This window comes from Amaranthus tricolor, chromosome 5 (genome assembly GCF_026212465.1).
Source record: "Amaranthus tricolor cultivar Red isolate AtriRed21 chromosome 5, ASM2621246v1, whole genome shotgun sequence".
In the NCBI taxonomy this organism is placed as follows: domain Eukaryota; kingdom Viridiplantae; phylum Streptophyta; class Magnoliopsida; order Caryophyllales; family Amaranthaceae; genus Amaranthus; species Amaranthus tricolor.
Window position 1 is genome coordinate 31,140,024 of NC_080051.1, and position 22,955 is coordinate 31,162,978.

Consider the following 22,955-nt stretch of genomic DNA (forward strand, 5'->3'; position numbering starts at 1 on the left):
AAAATTAGAAATTTAAAAAATTAAAATTATAAAACGAAAATTAAAATTAAAAAAATTAAAATAAATAAAATTAAAATTACTTTTTTCAAAAAGTTTTTTTCAATTATTTTGAAGTATATAGTGAAAAGTGAAGAGAGTAGGAATAAGAGTATTAAGACTTAGTCCACACTACTTAGGGGGCGTTTGGTTGGGGGTCTTAAGGAAAGGAAAAGGGAATGGAAATACCCCATTCCCTTTGATGTTGTTTGGTTTCCATTTTCAATGATTTCCTTTCCCCATTTCAGTTTTAAGTTTACCCAAATGAGGTAAACCTCATTCCCCACCTCCCCCTCCACTTTCCCATTCCATTCCCTCCCTCATTCAGCAACCTTACTGAAGCAGTACTCGCGCCTCCTTCCTCACCATTTTTCTCCTTCCTCGCGCCTCCAACCTCACCAAAATCGTTGGCATCTCCTTCCATTCGTCGCGCCTCGTTCATCTTCCTCAAGTTCTCATCTCTTCCTCGCGCGTAGTTCCGCCTGCTGCCTCCATTGTCAAATGTAAATGCAGACATAGGGTTTGTTTGCTTCTTTTCGATGTTTCTCTCTTTTTCGTCAAAACAGGATTCACAAATCACAACCCAGAAAAAATCAATAATTGTCTCACTCTTTCCGAAGTAGTTGTACTTCAATTCTCTATCTCTCTTTCGTTTCATCTGCTTGAAAAAACCAGACAAAAATGGCAGCGGAAGCATCTAGATCTAGTTTCAGTGCTGGTTCTGCAGATTCTTATCTTGGTAGTTTGATTAGTTTAACTTCAAAGTCTGAAATCCGTTATGAAGGCATTCTTTTCACCATTAATACCGAAGAGGCTAGCATCGGTGTTGTTATGCTGTTGATTATTATTGTTTGGATCTTTTTTTAGGCTTTTGATGTTTATTCTGAATGTTTGTGTAAAGGATGTGAAATGTTGATTTGTTGAGTTCTGGTTTGGCCTGTGTTTCTAGAGTGTTCTTTTTTCTTTTTTTTTTTTCATTTACTGATGTTTTTGAATGTGTGATACTTTTGTATTGTTTGCTGATTTGAGGTAAATTTGGTTTGAGGTTTTGTTTGATGTCTGATGCATTAGATTACTGGTGAAGCTTGTTTACAAGCATTCATGAAAGACATGAATGTTCATTTTTCAAGTTTATCATATAACAACTACTTATTTTTGGAGAAAATATAAAAGAATTTAAAAACTCAAATTTTGATTCCTTAGTTTGAACCAAACAGTCACAAAGGGAATCATTCAGCAGTTCATTCCGTTTCCTGAACACAACCAAACAACTAGGCTAAATTAGGGGAATCCATTCCTTTCTCCTTCATTCTCTTTCCTCATTCCATTCCGATTCCCTTGTGCGAACTAAACGCCCCCTTAGTATGGATCAAGTATACACAAGAGTTTCTCAATAAAGTAACAAAATTGTTTGACCTTAAAAAATTCAAGCTCAGATGCGGGCATATATCATCGATGTCTGATGAAATGTGGCGGACCCTATCCAGCCACTGTACCGCATATATCATCACTGCTTGCAATTTTGCACCAGCCGGGAATCGAACCCGGGTCTGTACCGTGGCAGGGTACTATTCTACCACTAGACCACTGGTGCTTGTTGATATTTCTTCTGATTTATTATATAATTAGATCTAATGTAGTATGAAATAATACCAACATTTAAAATTATGGTATTCCAATCTTCAAGTCAACTTTTATTAATTTATTAGAATAAAAATTGACTTAGGAAACAATTTTTTCTTTCAGATCACTCCCATCAATCTGAAAATTTAGGAAAATTTTGGAGGGCGTGTGCAGTGTACTCATCATCCAAAATATATAGGAGCTCAACACTTTTTCTAACAACTTTATTTTTTAAATAGGTTATTTTATTTATACATATATCATAAAATATATATTATATAATTATAATAATGGTCACAAATTTTTATGCTTTATAATTAAACACTTATCTTAGGCCGGATTTATTTTATAATCTATAATAAACAATTTTAAAATGTACAAAATATGATCCATGCATAATCAATAAGTTCATCAATTCAAACAATTCCATGTTATTTATCTATCTTAAAATGTTCTTAAATTTCTTGTTAAATTTAATATTTTAAAATAGTTTATGGGATCTTTATGTACAATAGGTCTAAAAGTAGATTATATATTTACACCCGAGTTAAATTTTTCATTCTTAAACTAACAATAATATCAAAGCCTTAATATCAACAAATTAAGGTCCAAAACACATGAAACATTAGATCGATTTTGATAGTCGTTCACATGAATTTAATTTTTCATTCACAAATTAAAAAAGTTCTTTCGTTTTGTTTTAGTTGTTATAAAAGTGTTTTGCACAAAAATTAAGAAATGATGTCGTTGTGTTAAAGGATCGTTGCAACTCCTAAAGAAACAGGCAATAAGTTTTGAGATACGAGGTAGGAAAAAAAGTAGGAGAAAGACGAAAAATAGACTTTTACATAATTATTTTTTTTGTCAATAATAGTAATATTGCAAATAATTTGAAATTGTTGAATAAGAAAAATATAACTATTATAATATTACAGAGGATGTAAATTTTTTATTATTTAGTTTGGATTGAAAACATCAACTTAAGTTCACTGATTTTAGGAGTAGATCAAATAACTTTTTTTTGATTCAAACTCCTTAATAGTAACAATAAACATTTATTTATTACAAGGCAAATGAGGGTAACAATAGAGGAAAACGAATAACTAAGTGTGAATCATATTCAATACTATCTGAGAAAATAATACGTTTTCCAACTGTGATAATGCTCAATCTCAACAATTAACATCTTCCTCATATTTTCTTTTCCACTCTTGTTTCACCAGTTTTTCTCCTAATACTTCGTCTTCTACTCCATTCATATTTATCATAAGTGTGTCATTTTTATATTGGGTCGAGTCAACTTAAAATGTCTCAATTCTATTATGGGTGACTTTATCAATTTACCTTTACTACACTTAACTTTTCACAAGTTTACGCTTACTAATCTTATTTTACCCTATCAAAATTAAAAAACACTATTCGTATTTTTTCTCACATAGTCCATTTGATCACCTAAAAATAGTATAAAGTGAAATGGGTACATTGGATGAATAGGGGAGTACTTATTAGAGTTTAGAGTCATTCCGGTGTTCTGTTTTTGGTCGGTTGATCACTAAACCTAATACGGCTAATAGCTTCGTCTTCTCTCTAAGTAGTCAGCCGTCCTCTCAGACAATATCATACTAAACCCCCCTTTAAACCCTGTTTTAGGGTTTATCATCACTACAAATTCCTCTCTTCAAAAATAATAGTCTCCGTTTTTTAGGGTTTATATTCATCAAAAAGAATTTCTTTGTCTATCTTCCACCATGAATTACAGGTTTCAAAATCTTCTTGGAGCTCCATACAGAGGAGGAAATGCCATTATTACCGGAAATACCCGCTTAATTTCATCGGTGGGTAATCGGATATCAGTCACAAACCTTGTTAAATCGGAGACAATAACTTTACCTTGTCAATTTTCATCAAATATTTCTCGAATTGCTGTATCGCCGGATGGAAACTTTATCTTGGCAGTTGATGAGAATAATAGGTCTCAATTTATTAATCTGCATCGTCGAATTGTACTCCATAGAATCACATTTAAGGGTAAAGTTTCTGCCCTTGAATTTAGCCCTAATGGCCATTTTATTGCTGTTGCTATTGGTAAATTAATTCAAATTTGGAGATCACCTGGTTTTAAGAAGGAGTTTTTTCCATTTGAATTAGTTAGGACTTGTGCTGATTTTGATGATAGGGTTACTTGTTTGAAATGGAGCCCCGATTCGGGTTATTTGCTTGCTGGTTCTAGGGACTTGACTGCTAGGATGTTTTGTTTGAAGAAATTGGATGAGAAAAAGAATAATAAACCGTTTTTGTTTCTAGGTCATAGAGATGTTATTGTGGGTGTGTTTTTTGGTCTTGATAACAAGACGGGTAAAATTTTGAGGGTTTACAGTGTTTCTCGTGATGGGGCTTTGTTTAATTGGGGTCCAAATTTTGATGGTGATATGCTTGACCCGCCTTCTCCTGGTACACCTGAAAGAATGGATGAGGAAGGTGGTGTTGCTGCTAAAGATGATAATGCCATTGAGAAGGAGAAAAAACGGAAAGAATTTGATGGGAAGGACTTTGAGGATGAGGGCAGTGAGATTTTACTGCATAAGATCAAGTGGGAATTGCTTAAAAAGGATTACTTTATGCAAGCACCAGCTAAAGTCGTGGCGTGTGATTATCACCAAGGCCTTAATCTTGTTGTTGTAGGGTTTTCAAGTGGCGTTTTTGGTTTGTATCAGATGCCTGATTTTGTTTGCATTCATTTGTTGTCTATATCAAGAGAGAAGATCACTACTGCTTCTTTTAATGATCTTGGTAATTGGTTGACATTCGGGTGTGCAAAGCTTGGCCAGCTACTTGTGTGGGAATGGAAATCAGAGAGTTATATATTGAAGCAGCAGGGTCATTATTTTGATGTGAATTGTCTTGCTTATTCACCTGATTCTCAGCTCCTGGCTACTGGTGCTGATGATAATAAAATCAAGGTGAGGAGCTGTTTAGTATTTGGTGTAGTCAATATATTGTTCTATTAAACTTCAAATCCTCTGAACTATTGTTAAATTGAAATATAAAATGATGTATCTTATATTATTAAAATGCAGTTATTCATATATTTAGTATAAATAAAATCATGATAAATATTTTTTTTATACATTAATGTAGAGACATATTATAAAAGAGGATAAGGATAAAGCTGTTAACAAATATTGAATTGAAGGTTATTATAAACAAGTGTAAAGATGAATTGTATAGTTCTTTTATGTTGAGACATTATAGCAATATGCTAGCTAATTCAATTTATAGCTAGATGTAATGATGCGCTATAATTAAGCAATAATAAAAATATAGAATTTTGTTGTTTGGGCTTATTCAGTCTTTGTTTGTTCATGATCTTATAGAAGTTTGCTTAGCTATAAATTAGGTATATTCATCTTTCATAAAAATTATAACAATTCTGTCTTTTGGGCTTATGCAGTCGTTGTTTGTTGGCTTCAATGACTTGATGCTTAATTTATTTCTGTATGCAGGTTTGGAATGTTTCGTCTGGCTTTTGCTTTGTGACATTTCCTGAGCATACTAATGCTGTGACAGCCCTCCATTTTATGGCCAACAATCAAAGCCTTTTAAGTGCTTCTTTGGATGGAACAGTTCGTGCGTGGGACCTTTTCCGGTACCGAAACTTCAGGACATTCACTACTCCATCTTCTAGGCAGTTTGTTTCATTGACTGCTGATCAGAGTGGTGAAATTATATGTGCTGGAACTTTAGATTCATTTGAGGTACCTTTTGATTAAATATATCTTTCACTTTTATGATAGTATCGTGTTTAGAACTTTTCTAATACAATGTGTTCTTTCTTTGTACAGATATTTGTTTGGTCGATGAAAACACAACGCTTACTTGATGTTTTAAGTGGTCATGAAGGTCCTGTTCATGGATTAATGTTTTCTCCAACAAATGTGTGTATTCTTTCCTGCTTTTTGCATTTGAATGAATTGCATAATTGCATCTAATACTACATGCCAAATTTTATTAACGGAATGGGGCATGCTACTCTGTCTACACTACTATGGTGAGTAATTGTAGCAGTTTACTTTCACTCACAGCTGTTCAGTGAAAAATTCAATGCTGTCTTGCAATCACTTATTATGCAAACTTTCTCTTATCCTCAGCTATGGATGCGATCACTGAATTGACACTGAACTTTGATTTGGAAACTAAGAGTCATGCTCACAATTTTTCACTCTTTTTCAACTTTTGTTGATTTGTTGATATTATCAATGAATTTTTCAGTGCTTCACCATAAGTGAATTCCTTACTTTTACGTGCCTCTTATTTATCCAAACTACATGCCTTAAATGTTTTACCGCAATAGCTTTATAAATTCTGTCTGGGAAATTAGGAGCTAACCGGGACATATATTGTGATCTCCTCAACCCAATCAAAGCCTTATTGAGCCCTATTTCAATTGGGAATGTCGGTTTGGGAAGTCATCTGAGGATAGGAACAGAACACTGGCATTTAAATTTTAGGGTTTTGGGATCAGTTTGTGTTTGAATAAGATTTATATTTTGCTAGGAAAGGGTAATGAGAATTGCAGCTTTGCTTTTGTAATGAAAAGAGTTATCTTCTATCTTTTGGGGGTGGGGCCATTGAAGTTGTGCCTTTGTAATTGAAAAATAATCTTTTTTTGAGGGGTTGGTTGGGAGAGGGAGTAGGAGCGGGTTTCATTAATAAGTTTGAGCCTCTTTAAGTCATTTTCTCCCCCGCTAGAGGCAAGGTTGGGCTGGGCCATTTTGCTTCTCATGTTACCATTTTTATTTATTGTGATTTATTGCTAATTTAGTGCCTATACAAATATTGATGCTGTTAAAGCCTTGAGAACACAAAGTTCAAAAACAAATATCTTGGTTAAGTATACAGTGAGGAATGTTGATAGAAATCTTCTTAATGTATTTTTTTGTTTGATGTATGATTTATGCTTTCCTTGTAGGCAATTTTAACTTCGTCTTCATGGGACAAAACTGTGCGACTTTGGGATGTTTTTGAAGGGAAGGGTTCTGTTGAGACATTTCAGCATGTCCATGATGTTCTCACTGTTGTTTACCGTCCAGATGGAAAACAACTAGCTTGCAGCACGTTAGATGGCCAAATTAATTTCTGGGATCCCTTTGAGGGTTCATTAATGTACACTATTGAGGGTCGTAGAGATATTTCTGGAGGTCGGTTGATGACTGACCGCAGATCAGCAGCTAACTCTACTTCTGGAAAGTACTTCACAACCTTATGCTATTCTGCTGATGGAAGCTACATACTGGCTGGTGGAAATAGCAAATTTATCTGCATGTATGACGTTGCTGAACAGGTGTGTCCTTTTCTGCTTCTCCTCTACTTCAATTCCCTTGCTATGTTATCTGCATGTGGTACTCGAGTGTCTAGACTCTGGCACTCTTATCTCTGTAATATCACCCCTTATAAAAGTGAAACTATAACCATTTCTTTTATTCTTTTCTTGTTTTCTGGGTTTGACTGCTTTTAATCCATGAGTTAGTGGTATGTACAACTGCATTAGCCTCTAATAAGAGAACTAATGAAGAAAAAATCACTAATATCGTTATAAGTAGAAGAGTATTGAGCAAGAATAGGGGAAAGTGAATAAAAGGGATGTGTTCAGCAGAGCGGGGAATTTTCAAACTGAATTAAGAATATAGAAGACTCAAGTGCTGAGGCTAAAGATTTCCCTCGAGACTGCAGTCGGAGTTCACAATTTTGTGCTTAATAGGTCACTGTGGCTGTTGGTTTATTTAAAAAATGGGTCTTTTTGGGTTTAGGCATCCTAACAACGTACTGCAGTCGGAGCTCACAATTTTAGTGTTCTCAATTTGCGTCCATAGAATTACATGATATGAGGAGCTACGAATAAAGTGATGTTTGTGTTTGTAGCGAAGACAATCATAAAACCGTGAAGTTCAAGTGCCTTAGACTCATATTCCTAGATGCTTTTTTAAGCCTTCCTTTTGGAATGTGATTTATGGAAGCTTTAATCTTCTTTGTGCCTTTTTACCTTGGATAGAAGAAGGTCCATTCATTATGGTGCAATATATAGGAGCTTAAGTGTAACTGCAATTGAATGATTTTTAAATCTCTTTTTGTGGATCAGATATTATTGCGTAGGTTTCAAATAACTCACAACCTTTCACTTGATGGAGTACTGGACATCTTAAATTCAAAAAAGATGACAGAAGCTGGTCCACTGGATTTGATTGATGATATCAATAGTGATGAAGAGGAAGGAATTGATAAGCAAACACGGGGAAAGCTGGGTTTGGATTTGCCAGGATCTACATCTAACCGTGGTAGGCCTGTTATTCGGACAAAGTGCCTGAGAATTGCACCTACTGGGCGCAACTTTGCAGCAGCAACAACTGAGGGTGTTCTGATTTATTCTGTGGATGAATCTTTTATTTTTGATCCTACTGATCTTGACGTAGATGTTACTCCCGAGGTACTCACTTGTATTTCCCTCATTTTTTCAACATTGCAGTAATGTCCTTGATCTTATCTGTGTCTACATCTCTTTTATTATTTTCTACCCCTTTTGATATGACTCAAAGTATTATAATCTTTCATATTCCCTTTATCTTTGTTAGCTGTGCAGAACAGACCCCTTGGCTTGATTAATGTTTAAATCAAGCTATTAGTACTGGTGCAGGGTTTGAACCAAAAAATTAATAATTGAAACTTTTTGACGACTTGAAGTAGCCATACTTCTATTTTCATTGTACTTTGAAGGAATGTAAACAGTAGAAAATTTCTTTGAATTGAAAAAATGATTTGTCTTGACATTACTTCAAATACGAGGGAAAGCTGGTAAGCAACGCTCATCACTCATAGGTCAGGTCATAAGCCATTATCCTTTTCCTGTTGGCAATATACTACACAAAATCCTACCTGTGATAACACCTATAAACGAAAGTTCATAGCTAGAATGTACATATCTGAGCCATAAAAACTTTAAAGAATGTTACATGATTGCAAGTGCAACAGTAAGTTCATCAACTTTTCTTCTAGCTTGGTGTTCTCTGTTAGCAATATACTTCACAAAATCCGACCTGTAACAACACCTATAGATTTGCAACTTAACTGATGTATACTTTACTCTTTAGTTCTATTTATGTATACAAAATTCCCATCTTTGTTATTGTATGTTTTTGGTAAGAGGCTGTTTTTATTGGCACTTTTCAGGCGGTTGATGCAGCTCTTAATGAAGATCAACCAAGTAGAGCTCTAATTCTAAGTCTTAGACTAAATGAGGACTCGCTCGTGAAAAAGTGTATTCTTGCTGTTAATCCTGCCGACATATCAGCCGTTGCTTCATCAATCCCTTTCAGATACTTGCAAAGATTAATTGAGGCGTTAACAGAACTTCTCGAGGGTAGCCCCTTTTTGGAATTCATTCTTAGGTGGTGTCAGGTTTGTATCAAATTGTTGACAAATTTAACCGAAAACTGTTCTGTGATTCGATCTTTCAGCGCTTATATGTCCCCTAATTGTTTGTATCAAATTCTTTTCTGGCAGGAAATCTGCAAAGTCCATGGTCATTCAATCCAACAAAATTCGAAAAACTTACTTCCAACCTTGAAATCCTTGCAGAAAGCAATTACAAGTTCGCATCAGGATTTGGCAGATATGTGCTCCTCTAATGAATACACACTAAGATATTTGTGTGCATCAAGCGTGAAAATATGACTTGAATGGGATATGAATGATAGAATCATCTTAATGTCTTAATTTATCTCCATAAAGAAAGTTTGTCACCAAGTGACTTATTTTTTTTTGTAGTTCTTTTTGTATGTTAGTTCTGAGCTCGAGTTATTAGGAGAATGCTCTTCCATGTAGATCATCAAGAAGCTTACTAGTTTTGAAAATAGGCCTAGTGATATTAATTGGTTCAAAGCTTGAGTATTGTTGTAATCTATTCCACATCAAAACTTTGTTAAATGGTGTTTATTGTTGAATCGATATTCTCAAGGATTTTTGAATTTTGAAGTAGGCTAGAGAATGTCACAGATAGGACATAAGGATTGATAAATAATCATATGTGAGAGTGTCTTTGAGCGATAAGAAATAAACTCATGTCTTACGGCGGACAAAAAGCTCCCAAAGTCCTTAAGAGTTCTATCTATGTCTATATTACCCTTCTAACGTAGTATTGAGAATATAATAATTATATGTATTTATTATGTACAACTATCTTACTTAAAATTATATTTAATTATTTATCAAATAATCATCAATTACTACCTTACACATAAACTATACAGCAGGTAGATGTGGCTATCATGGTGCTTTTCAAGAGTACTCATGGAGAACTTTAATATTTTGTCATTTAGTGTGACAAATGTAATATTAAATGAAAAAGAGATTAAAATGTGTAGATGAAATTATAAAATATTGTAAAGTTCAATTTTAAATAAATTAAATGTTAGTAAAATAAATGGGACCATCTGAAATAAAAATTAATGCAAATCGAGAGAGACGAAAGGAGCATATACGAGACCAACACATGTAGGACTATGGTGTTATTGTTACCCATTACCCAAAGATGAAAAGAATGGAGGAAAGGGAATATGCAGACAATCGTCCTTGATATAAGAACCAAAAGTGTTGGACAAAAATCGAGCAAGGATATACATCATTCTGTTGGCACACATCTATTGCCAAAATTTGAAAAAAAAAACCTAATACAAGTTAATATGAACATTGAATTATACAAAGGACAAACCGGTGGATGCGCTTGCACGCTGGACCTCAGGCAACTCACATGTATAGATTGCGTTTCTATGAGATGGCACGAGAAAATGAGAGAAAAACACTATACACATATATATCTATGTAGGTGAAAGGAACAAAACAACCATCTATATACTAATATGGTGAATATACTTTCATCTAGCGTATTGACGATGACAGCATCGGCAGCTGTATCAACTATCATCACTCCAACTATCTGCATCATCTTCTTCATCGCTTCCAGCCATTGCCTGTTTCAAGATTTTACCACTGTCATTAATCAATTTGTAAAATACAAGTGTGAAATATTGAAATTCATTTGCATTTTGACAGCAAATCAAGATTTAAAGATGCTTGTAATAGTGAATGCGCATGGAAAAACCTGGCGGATAGTGCTTGCTTTCTCCAAAATGGCAGCAACTTTCAAATTTGTTCTTGGACCTTGAATGTTCGGTCTAGCAGCAACTGCTGGCTTCAGATTGAATGACTGACAAAAAGAAAAATCATAAGATGACAGTTTTACCCAATATTTTGGATGAATAACATCATCATGAATTAGGAACTGCAATCTGAGGGCAACCTTATTTCTTATCTGTTCAAATAGCGAGTCTCTCTCTTCTGTCTTTTCCACAACCGGAAGCTGAGCCCTTTCGGAAACCTTTCTCAACTGCACACGTGGTGATTCTGTTTCTTCAGCTTTTGCTTCAACCTCCTGTCTAAACCTTACTCCGACCTTCCTCAAATACGCCTGAGGGGATCCAGTTTCTTCTACTGTTGGCTCAACATCTTTTTTAGACTTTTCCTTTACCTTTCTTAACTGCAACTGTTCTAGTGAAAATTCCCTCTCTTCAGATTTTGGCTCACTAGGTGGTTTAATCCTTACTCCTACCTTTCTCAACTGTAGCTGTTCAAGTAAAAACTCCTTTTCTTCTAATTTTTGTTCGACTGGTGGTTTAACCCTTTGCTCCACTTTTCTTAGCTGCAACTGTTCCAGTAAATTTTCTCTTTCCACTTTTGATTCTGCCGATAACTTGGACCTTTCAACCTTTCGCAATTGCATTTGTTCCAAAAGAGACTCACCCTCTTCCGGTTTTGATTCCGACTGTGGTTTCACCCTTTCTACCTTTCTCAACTACACAAACATATAAAAAATAAGAACATAGACTAGGCTAATAGTATTAGAAATTTTTAAGCATTGTCAAGAAAGAACTAAATAATTTCAAAGAATGATTAATGAGACAAACCTTGCTTTTGTCAATAGCAACAACTTCGTCAATGAGAGGATTTCTAGGTCTGGGAGGCTTCTTCTGGAGAGTTCCATTTGTAGTGCCATCTGCATCACGAGTTAAAATCCCATCATATGCACTCAACCATGTCATCCCTGCCTCATGAGCCACCAAACTGGAGGATGGCTGTTCCTCTGTGGATGAAAGTAAGGGATGTATACGATACTTTCCTGCTTCCTCTTCCAGCACCTGGGAATCAAGTCCAAGCATATTCTGAGTAATAGATTCAATATTCATTTTCGGCTCTATTTTAGAAGTATTCTTAGAAAAGTGGCCTTCAATTGATGATTCTGATTCAGAGTGAACCAAATTAGGCTGAAAGGGCCCTTCAGAGATCTTCATGCCGTCCAATGACCTTGTTGAGGCTAAAGAGACCATGGACGGCACATTGCCTTCTCGTCCAAGTCCCTTAATGTTATTCTGGCAAGAAACTTCGGATACCACAGCCGGCATTGGTAATGGATATACTCCTTGCTGCGTCACATAACCATCCAAAGTCGTGGATGTTAGAGGAACAGTAGACAGTGAATTCTCTTGTCTTCCAGCCACACTTGAGTTTAGCTGGAAAAAACCATCAGAAACTCCACCAGACATTGGTAAGGTTAAGACTCCATGCTGTGCCATATATCCATTGGAATATCCCATCAGTCCCTCACTTGTGAATGTCTGACCAATACCCTCAATTCCGTATCCACTAGTTGGTAGGGTCACTGGTCTGACAGGAGTATAGGTATAATGCACCGCTGGTAGGGTTGTTGGCAGGGTTGCTGATGGTACTGCAGGATGCAAACTGTTTCCTGTTGGTAAGGGCACAGGTTGGAAAGAAGCAAGTGTATGATGTAACGATGGTAGGCTCATTGGTTGTACTGAAGCAAGGTTATGGTGCATAGTCGGCATGCTCACTGGTTGGACTTGGACCGGAACAAGTGTATGCTGCAGCATTTGCCTCTCCATTGGAGCAGCAGAAGAATTTTGGAACCTGCCCAGTCTCCATTGCATAGGAGGCAAAGGAGGGAGAGCAGACGGTGGTTCTAAGTTGATTCGAGGTTCAGATGGACGCACTTCAAGATCAGGAAAACCTTGGGTAGAGAGAGGTTGATCAGAACTCTCTACCACAGAGGCTTCATTAGCACCATTAAGTATGCCATTAACCTGGAAGACAGCATTGGAGGTCTCCAGCCCTTGCCCACCTGATTGTGGTGAAGCTTTTGACACCGCTGATTGGTCATCATAATGTAAACAAATGGCATCACTTTGTTCTTTTTGTACGTATTGAGGTGTTAAAGGATTGTGGCTAACTGACTTCCGGTGTTCTACTTCAAGCAAATCGTTTAGTTGAGTGGGAATCGACTCTACATGGTCATGTTCATTTTCAGAAGCTAGTGGAACTTTTGCATCTAGTTTTTCACTATTGACATCTTCAGGCAGTAGATCGTCATGTAATATCAATGGAGAATCATCAGAAGACATGCTGCACAAGTTGGCAGCAGATTTAACACAAGTATCTGGAACAAGATCTATGTGACAGAATTCCTCACCGACTAAATCAGGGGCTCCGTGAAGCTTGTCGGGATGTAGAGACAAAGATGACGACATAGTGTCTATACCATTATCATCCTTGACATCAACTTGTCCAGGACCATCAGCAACCATTTCCATATGCTTCACCTTTTCCTCATTATGATCTAAATCAAAATCATTTTTAGCTGCCATTATATAATCGCTATCAATAGTGTGTTTGAAAGGTATACTAAGAGAAGATGCATCGTGAGAAAAGATCTTTTCGAGGCCACTAAGCTGATCAGATAGAGCATGATTGGAACTGGCTTCGCCACGCACAATCTCGGCTTGAGATGCAGGACCATCCACAACCACAAGAATATCTGGCTCAGAAACCTTCGACTGATTTGGATGTATCAAATTAGTATCCTTACAGACATTTTCTCTTTCTAACAAACCAGCAACAAGAGTAGCTTCATCTTCATACCCACCAACAGAGACAGAGCATCCAGTACCTGTAATATTCCTGGAATTCAGCCTACGATCTTCATCTTGTGAAAGTTCCGATAGAGTAGCATCAGTTGTCTCTGAGGTAAAGTTAAGCCGTTGACATTCCGTTTCCAGAAGATCTAAAATTTGTGATGGCTTTCCAACCATGACAGCTCCATTCACAATATTTTCATCAGCCAATCCTGAATTATTATTACTGGTTTCTAGTCTAGAAGACACAACATCTATATCAGCTTCCAAAGAGCCATTTTCAGCAATTTCTCCTGCTTCAGTATCCGATGAGACTTCTCGAGCACAAATGTGTAGCTGGTTGGAAATCGTAGGTAAAGTAGTAGCTTCAACAACAGACAAAGCAGAAGATACTCTCTCCTCATGAACAGCAATATTATTTTCAATAATAGGATCTTGCGACAAGCAAGGAAGATTTCCAGCAGCAAAATTAGGAGAGCATAAATTGACAGAATTAGTTGTTCCAGGGGGGATCTCTTGAATTCCAGGACTCGTTGAGGAATCTGAGACACAAAATAAATCTTTTGGGTTCTCTTGAATTGAAGGAATATACAATTCTTTTTCACAAGCCACATCAATTAACTTCGTTTTTTCCAAATATACAGGATCGAAAATGGATAGATGTCTATTTGGAGATTCACCATTTGAACACAAAGTTGTATCTGTCATTCCCAATTTGTTATCATGTCTTCCAACTGGTGAACAAGGCAATTTATGAGATTCTGTTTGAAGCAAAGAAACAAATTCATCAGGGGATATTCAATGGAGCATGTGATGTATCAAAATATATATTAGAATTCTGACCTTCCATTTCATGATTTGACTGTGCACTAAAAGAATGTCCACTATCCTCGTAAGCTTCTAGATATGTTACATCTGATGATAAGACACCAGGTTGAATAGTATGCTCTTGATCTTCCAAAATAGAAAAACGCTTAACAGAGTCTTTGGACTTTGGGTCTGGAAAGTGAGTTTTCTTTGGACTACCTTCCATATCTACAGGCATATCCACCTTAGTTGACTCTGCAAGATATGAAGTGTTTGAAGCTTCAGCAAACTCCTGCTCATCCTCTTCTTTAGCATGAATAGAATATGCTGCAGCATGTTGTCTTTCTTTTCTGACAATCTCCTCGGTAGTGGAAAAATGATCAAAAGACCTGTTGTCCAAATCTGAATTATAGGTTTGGGCAGTAGGAGCCGCCATAACTGCTGCATCAAGATCAGGAACAGTCTCATTCAAAGTTTTCACACTAACTGAACATGAAGAAATATCTTTATCTTTGGAAAAATTGTCGCCATCTTCTGACATAAGTGAGTTTCCAATTGATTGAGAGTCCAAAGATATACTTTGGAGCTTCAGATTCCTTTCACTTCCATCAGAATCTATCACAATGGGTTTCAGGTTCATGTAATGTTGATTTTCCTTGCATTCAGAATCTGTTTCAATTTCAGACTCTATATTAGCAAGGGCATCCTCATAATTATCAATCTCACTAGCAGCATCATTGACACTCACTTCTGACTTGCTTTCTCTATCTGCCGTTTCTTCACCACTCACTACCTTCGAGATAGTTGATATGCTACCATCATGGCTTTCATGATTGAGTCCAGTCACTTCTATAGAATCATTGTCACTTGTTAAATTTTTGTCCTTATAAAAGTCATCCAATGATGGTTTGACCACCATATCCCCAGCATCAGGTGAAGAACATAAGCTTCTGTCAGTCTGTATTGGTTCTTTAACAGGACTAACGGTACCAATTTCCACTATTTCAAGACCTGCTTCACAAGCATTATCTGATGTCCAAGTCAGTGCTAGAGGGTCAACATATATTTCATGCAGAACTTTTTGCTCCTGCGGACTAGTATCCAAAAATTTCTCCATATAACTTCTCACATTATCCTGATTGAACAAAGATCCAGTAAATTGCCTCTTCTTTAGCTTCACACGGCGTGCAGGATCATTGATACCGCTCTCAATACGCTCTTCCAGAAATAGCTGATGCAATCTGCACCAAAAAATGGCATTATTCATTTAACAGTTACAATGTAAAGATAGCATGGTGAAGCAACAATATCAACAAGGGATGCATACTTGGCATGTGACGATGGAAAGGATTCTGGAGTATCTCCATTTCTCCCGCGTAGTCCTCTTTTCTGGTACAGAACCAAAAAGCACAACTTTAGGCAAATTTAAAGTCTAATAAGAAATCCAATAAGATCAACTTCCGAAATTAACTGGCAGTTACATACAAAAAGTAAACACAAAAAGTCATACATAAAAAATGGCACTCAAAATATTGAGCAAGGTAAGTACAAAGTGCAAACCAATAAAGTCAAGTTGCCATTTTAAGACATTAAATCTCATATTTCACTATTAGCACAACAGCAAGCAAATTAAATCAAGAGTCAGCATAGAGAGTTGCAACCATGATATCACACACAATTACACATAAATTTGGCTGTTCACAAAAGTCAACATAAAAACTCATATGTTTCCAATATCAATTATGACCCAAGGAGCAAGCATTAAGAAGCACCAAGAAGATAACACCAATTAGATAGAAGCTAAAGGTAACTAGTGTAATTTACAATAGTTCAAGTGGCTCCTTCCACCCTAGAAATATGAAAACCAGGTTTTTTTCAAAAGAGAAAGGCTGTCAAGGGAGAAGAAAGGTAAGCAGATTATAACCTGGGACATTTCTTATATACCATGAAATTTATGTTACATATTTATCCCGCCAGCAATACAGAAGAAAAATTTATATAGTTGTACCTTCTAACCTCCAGACATAGATTGACAAACAATCAAGACAAGAAAAAGCCTAATCGAACAGATCCCTCAATGCAGCAAAAGTAATAATCCAGGCAAAGCTATGTTTTAATATTACCTTTACTCTTCGAGTCTTCTTTTCCCTCTGACCTTCTAATTTTCTACCACTCAACAATGTTGATTCCGTTTTAAAGAATGATGGATCGGTGAATCGTTTCAAACACGCACCAGCACCAGCGACATCAAACCTGCAGCACATTAAGCCCCCATTATATTAGCGATTGCTTGATCGTCCCTACTGGAAAGTAACAACCACAAAACCTACTTGTCAAGAAGAAAGAGACGAGGAGGACCACGACACTCCTCGTAGGAATCCATTACAAAGCGTGGTAAATCTTTATGAGTAACCACACTCTGATCCATACGAGGATTAGGATGCCAGTCAATACCTGCAAATAATATACAAGTGGTGAGTAAAATCCAAGCTTTACCAGTTTTCACATAACGGACAGATTTCACTAAAGGATGATTGGCACTAAGGGGTAAGGAACATTCAAAAACAATGGCCTCAATAGAAACAGCATTAATATTTTTAATACACAACGCATCCAAAGAATGCATTGTAGAGCCTCAAAATACAAAGTAAAATAACATATGAACAACAAAATTGATTAAGTTGTACTTTCCATGCATAAAAATTTCCACAAACTAAACCAATTTCAGGTCAACAGGAGAAAAATCACCAAAGACGCAAGAAAACAAATTGCAAAAAAGTCCTTTTGACGGGTACCAAATGAAGTATGAGTTTTCAACCTGTAACACCAAACCACAAATACTCTCAAGAGGATTGAGGCAAAAACTTTGATGGGGCAAGGGAAAAAAACTCGTGCTCCTTAACCATTTCAATTGCAAAATAAGTGTTTTCTTCATACTTTGATTGAGCCAACATCAATTAATATTGTGGTGCAGTTCAGAGAATAAGAAACATTTCAGAACCTATGTTACTTGGACTCCTAGTGTCCAGTACAACTATTTTGGAATTCTAGGATACGCAGATACAGTCCTATTATTGATATGGGTACAGGAATACGGCAAAATAATTTAAAAGGTACGCCAAGCATTCTTACTCTAAAGCGAAAGAGTAAGAGGAAGAAAAAAAGTTAAAAAAAAAAAAGTTGGGAGAATAAAAGGAAAAAAGAAAACAAAAGGGACAGGAAAACAAAAATGTTAAGAGAAAATAAGAGGAAGGAAAAAAGAAAACAAAAAAATCACGTGGTTTTTGCCAAGTTAAAGTGGAAGAAGTAGATCAAATTGAACTAACTTACTCCAAAAAAAATCAGAAAAGTAATAGGAGTAATGGCGGCGTCTTCTTGTCCCTTTTCTTTTTCTCTTTCTTCACCATGAAAGCAAAGGTAAACCTATTTCTTTTCTATTTTTTTTCTTTATTTTTCTTCTTCTCCTCTCTTTTCATTGTATTTTTCCCTTTCTTTGTATTTTTCTCTTCATCTACTTCACAAGTACTCCCTCCCTTCATCTTCTTCACAAGCTTAATGGCGAAAGTGATAATAACAATGGGGTTTGCAAAACGGTGTCATACCCTTGTGCAATCTGGCGTGTCCGGCACCGTTATCCATACCAACCATACTAGACACCAGTGAGCCGGCAAAAACGAGAAGTCCAAGTAACATAGTTCAAAACAAGTGAACGGCAATAATAATGTAAAATTCTTCATTGGAAATGCACTGGATGAGCTACATAAACTTGTGGTCAACTACAAGTATCTTCACCCTACATTAAGTTTCTCATTTCTATAGTGCAATAAGAACCGGCAAACCCAAGTACTTGTGCATTTAATGATCGAAGCAAAGTTACCTAAGCCCAGCCAATGCAATCTGTTACTTCTTGTCTTATCCTCAAATTACAACTCTTAACCTCCCATCTAAAAATCTTCATTCTGAATTATTCTATAATTTCCGACACTGCAACATAAGCATAACGACTACACCCATATTTTACATATGATTTTTCTTTAAGGGAAAAAATTCAAACCCATATAATAATGCTCATATAGCATTGTATGTATAAGAGAGAGGTTGAATAACTACATGCGAAGGATTTTAATTTCTTCAAATATAGAAAGGAAGTGATAAAAGGGTAAACTATGGACACACATGCAACTTTCACTATAATTTGTAATTGAGTGCTTATCATGTCACTGTAAATGTCAAAATGAAATATACCATCAAACTAATAATCACAACCCAATAAAATACACAATATCATACTGCAACTTTGCAAAACTGTAGGAATCATTGATAATCAAAATCCCACCTGAGTTGTACAGAAATGATGTATGACTAGTTTGTGAGAGAAGTGTCCTTTCTATTGAAGGAAATTCCGCTTCAAGTTGTTGGACACGAACAATCAATCCGTGACCTCTAGAAGCAGTAGCCATAACTTCTTCATGCAGGTCATGGAAAATTTCGGCAGCAAACCTAAAATATCAAAATGTAATCAGGTAACAGTTTCTTTCTAAGAAAAAAGAGACAAATTTTATTACAAAAATGTTTAAGCCTATCCCACAACGCAAGCAAGTTTGAACATATAAAGGTAACTGTCTAGACAAATTATCTCTAACTTATGTGAGTAATTCATTTATAAGAACAAAAATCTATTTGTGAGCCAAAGTATTAACTATCAACTAAATCATTAAGTATTGTAATTGCATCATGGACTATATTGCTCAAACACATATATATAAATAAGTGTAAGATATGGGTACATATTCAAGTTTTGACCCGTCAAAGCTACAACTTTTAAACACGCAGGCATTGTCCTCTAATAGGACTTGAGCTGTTGGGCTTGGAGACCAACACTTATAAAACATATTCCTAGCTTTGAAGAATCTTTTACGAGTTCCATTTCATGCATTCATCCGGCACGCGTGTATGTAAGATGATGAGTCGATGTAACGGATTATATAGTTTTACTTATTGTCCTTATCTAAGTCATAATGGTCCACTTTAGTCCTAGATGAGAAAAGATGGACCTAAATGAGTTCCTTTATCTTAAAAATACGTTAATGTATGTTTTCTACAAAAGCAGATGACTTTGAAAGAACTTAACTACACCAAGCCTCATCAAACCAGTGTACGCTCCTACTAAACCCCCAATATCCTCAAAATCATGAAAGGCTGTTTCTCAAGCTATAGAACAATACATGTCTTTATTTGGCATCCTTTGCAAAAACTAGGATTCAAGCCATGGCAGTTTTTAATCATGTCAAGAAGATACTACAGTGCTTTTCAACTAATCTCTGTCATTACTTTAACTTGTCAGGGTGGAGAAGAAAAGACAAGTTCCGAAGAGATTAGATCCCACTATAAGTTAGCAACTAAGCGTTCTCTATCCTACACTGAACAAACATAATTACAAAATTCCCATATTTTTAACAAGGTATTAGCTTGCTTAGTCAACAGCTAGTCGAGGGGAAAAGGCACCCAACTCTTTTAATGGAACCCGCTACAATATTATTTAGATGCAAATCATCACACCCTTCGCATTGCCTTACAAGTACACTAGCACACATGGCTTTTTTACCCATATCATCTCCATCCTTAGCTTACTCTTGGAGTGGCACCACTACACCTAACACCTGTAAATCACTATACAAACACAATAGCATCCTCAACTAGAAAACTGTTAATGCAACTTAGCTTCAAGAGGAAAATAGGCCTTAAAGCATAATGACGAATGTGTTAATCACATACTAGGTCTTAACCTAACAATAAAATAAATCTTAATGCCACCTAACCCCAACGAAAAGGGTATCTATCACATAACTAAATTCCAGAAATAATACTATACTAGGATCTCTAAGGTGGGATAGTCATATCTTAAATCAGTTTCTACCAACAAAAAATCAGTTGCTACTTTCCAGAGGACCACATGTAACAAATTTCAAGAATTTGTAATTCACATCCAACATGTTCTTCTTCTTGTAATCTTTTATACTTTTTACTTACTCTCAACTGTGCTTTCTTAGAGATTTATTTCCCATTGATGATCAGTTTGCTTTGTCTAATCCCAAAAATATAGGATTCTTATACATATATGCATTTGTACAATTTTACATTTCTTGCTTTCCACCAACTTTTTGGTCTTTAGCGGCATAAAAAGACATTGATTCTCCATAACTTCATCTTTCAACAGAAAAACACAAATAGAATAACTTATGCTACAAATTAACCAAGCCACACTGGTACAAAATGCTTTAGTTGGTTTGAAAACCAGAAAAGGCAGTGTTGCCTATAGTCCCATACTTGCTATTTTATATTTCTTAGCAAACATTAATCCAGGCCACTAACATCAACCCAATGATCCTTCATCTAAATTAAACTTAATTATTTGTCCCTTTTTGACAAAAAGCAGCAAAGTAAAGAAATCTCTTCACTTATTTCAATATTTACAACTTCATCCAATATCGCAAGTTAGCTCCAACCAGTGTCTTATCCAACCATCTGCATCTACCGTTTCCTCTCAAATAAAAATTCAGTCAATGTCTACATCCTACAAGCACAAGATCCTCTACCTTTCAGCACTTATTTCTGAAAAAGCTAAACCAAAATTATACAATGCCTCATTGTTCCTACCAAACACTATTACCTAACTCTAATCTTCTGCAGCGTATCCTTCATAAGGAGTATTAATCCAATTTAAATTCAGTATAAGCTTCAATAGCAAAAAGTTTTCTACATTCAATTCAACAAACAAAATATAAGAATACTTAGGCGTTAACATTTGAGCATTTAAAATTACATAAAGCACATAATCCGAATGCAATATAAGAGAAAAACTTCATTAACAAAAAATGCAAAACATAACTTAATTGAAAAAGTCTAAATGCAGCAGATCTCAACAATTGACAACATAACTTAAAAAATTTCACCAAATCAACAGAAATTTAAACTTCATCATGATTTTACAGTCAAAGAAACGATAATAAAAGTAGGAAAGAGAACAAACTCTGCTAAGTCACCGAGTTGACGAAGAACGCCAACAAGGCCAGCCATGGCAACACCTTCAAGAAGAGCTTCAGGATCATCTTTATCGGCAACTTTATACAACTCTGGATCCGCTAAACTATACTCATTTCGTATTTGATACCTATTTAATGGCATTCTATCTCCTTTTCACACTCAAAAAACTTCAATTGCAAACCCTAATTGACTCTGCAACTTCTTCTTCGTCTGATGATGATGTGTTTGACGATATTGTTGTTGATGATGATGAAATTACGATCTTTTCTCACATTTCAAGGTATCAACCATGAACAAAAAATGACAGCGAAAATGGCTGCAAAACATTAATTTATAAAGTGAGAGAAAGAAGAGAGAGAAAGTGGCTGAGAATGGAAGACTGAAAGAGTGACAGTAAAAAGGGAGATGAAAAAAGGAGGGGTTAGGAAGAAGAATTTATTGTCTGTCTGTTTCAATTTTCGGAAATAAATATGGGCAGCAAGTCATGTCGTTTCGTAGGAGAATCAATTTAAACAGTGATAACTATAAGGAGTAAAAATGTGAAAATAATAAAGTGACCGAATTACTGCAGAACAAGAGGTATAATTTGGAATCTTTTTCCAAAATATTACATTTTATTTATTTCCCATGGAAAACCTATTACCGTCTACATAGGATAAAATGAGAGAATTTTCTTTCTCTTATTTTTTAAAGTTAAAACCGTCATTTGACATAGCGATTTTATCAGAACTTCAAGACAAAATCGCTTTCTCAGATAGCATTTAGTTTTTATAAACTATTTTCAAAAAAAAATTGTAATATAACATAACCGCCATCTAAGATGGCGGTTTTACTTGTCTTTAAAAACTGTATTTCCCTTTCTCCATCTCCATTGTTGCCCTCCTGTTGCACACCACTCCTGCAAACGAAAAATAAAAATTCTTCATCTCTCACTCAGAGATGGCCAAATTTCTTCATCCCCGTTACATTTCTTGAATTTAAATATGTGTTTGAAGAACACCATAGCAACTATACGAGTTATTCTTATCAACTATACGAGTTATTCTTATGGCAGCGTTTAGGTATGAGCTTCCATCTCAAGGTCTTTTGCACAAGAGACCTATAATTGTAAGAGGTGAAAACATAGACTTCAACAGATTTGAATTTATAATTGTCTACGATTTGATATATGCTAGTACAGTTAGGGCTCTTGTATGCCAGAATGAGAACACATGATAGTCTGCTTTTCAATCGCTATGAATTTGGTTTGAGTTTCAGCGAGGGAAGGCGTAGCTTTTTGATCCATTTCTTCGATCAGAAGACTTTATTATGAAGCTTGGCCAAATTTCTTCATCTCTCACCCTCTCTCACTCACAATTGCATTTGAACTAAAAAAAATCTTATTAGACAAAACCGCCATCTTAGATGGCG

The 22,955-nt window shown here is 35.7% G+C and overlaps 2 protein-coding genes and 2 non-coding genes across 5 annotated transcripts; 1 reads left to right on the plus strand and 3 right to left on the minus strand.

Moving 5' to 3' along the window:
* Nucleotides 1-1,464: 1,464 nt before the first annotated feature.
* LOC130814393 (small nucleolar RNA snoR114) lies at nt 1,465-1,552 on the minus strand. The gene has a single exon (XR_009042414.1). It is a non-coding gene; the product is annotated as a small nucleolar RNA snoR114 (small nucleolar RNA).
* Nucleotides 1,553-1,559: 7 nt separating this feature from the next.
* Nucleotides 1,560-1,630, minus strand: TRNAG-GCC (transfer RNA glycine (anticodon GCC)). Its single transcript has one exon. It is a non-coding gene; the product is annotated as a tRNA-Gly (tRNA).
* A 1,529-nt stretch (nt 1,631-3,159) lies between these two features.
* LOC130814166 (periodic tryptophan protein 2) lies at nt 3,160-9,677 on the plus strand. Its single transcript, XM_057680222.1, has 7 exons — nt 3,160-4,619; nt 5,163-5,414; nt 5,502-5,594; nt 6,629-7,000; nt 7,796-8,140; nt 8,881-9,108; nt 9,214-9,677. The coding sequence occupies exons 1-7, from the start codon at nt 3,408-3,410 to the stop codon at nt 9,382-9,384; spliced, it is 2,673 nt and encodes an 890-aa protein (XP_057536205.1). The 5' UTR covers nt 3,160-3,407; the 3' UTR covers nt 9,385-9,677.
* A 339-nt stretch (nt 9,678-10,016) lies between these two features.
* LOC130814165 (uncharacterized) lies at nt 10,017-21,989 on the minus strand. Of its 2 annotated transcripts, none has more exons than XM_057680220.1 (10): nt 21,532-21,974; nt 18,838-19,001; nt 16,832-16,955; nt 16,625-16,754; nt 15,829-15,890; nt 14,538-15,742; nt 11,673-14,428; nt 11,009-11,560; nt 10,811-10,915; nt 10,017-10,679 (listed from the first exon to the last, which is right to left on the minus strand). In XM_057680220.1, the coding sequence occupies exons 1-10, from the start codon at nt 21,684-21,686 to the stop codon at nt 10,623-10,625; spliced, it is 5,310 nt and encodes a 1,769-aa protein (XP_057536203.1). In that variant the 5' UTR covers nt 21,687-21,974; the 3' UTR covers nt 10,017-10,622. The 2 variants fall into 2 exon arrangements, with proteins under 2 accessions (XP_057536203.1, XP_057536202.1); XM_057680219.1 differs by having other exon boundaries at nt 10,029-10,679; nt 11,673-14,455; nt 21,532-21,989.
* Between the last annotated feature and the right edge of the window lie 966 nt (nt 21,990-22,955).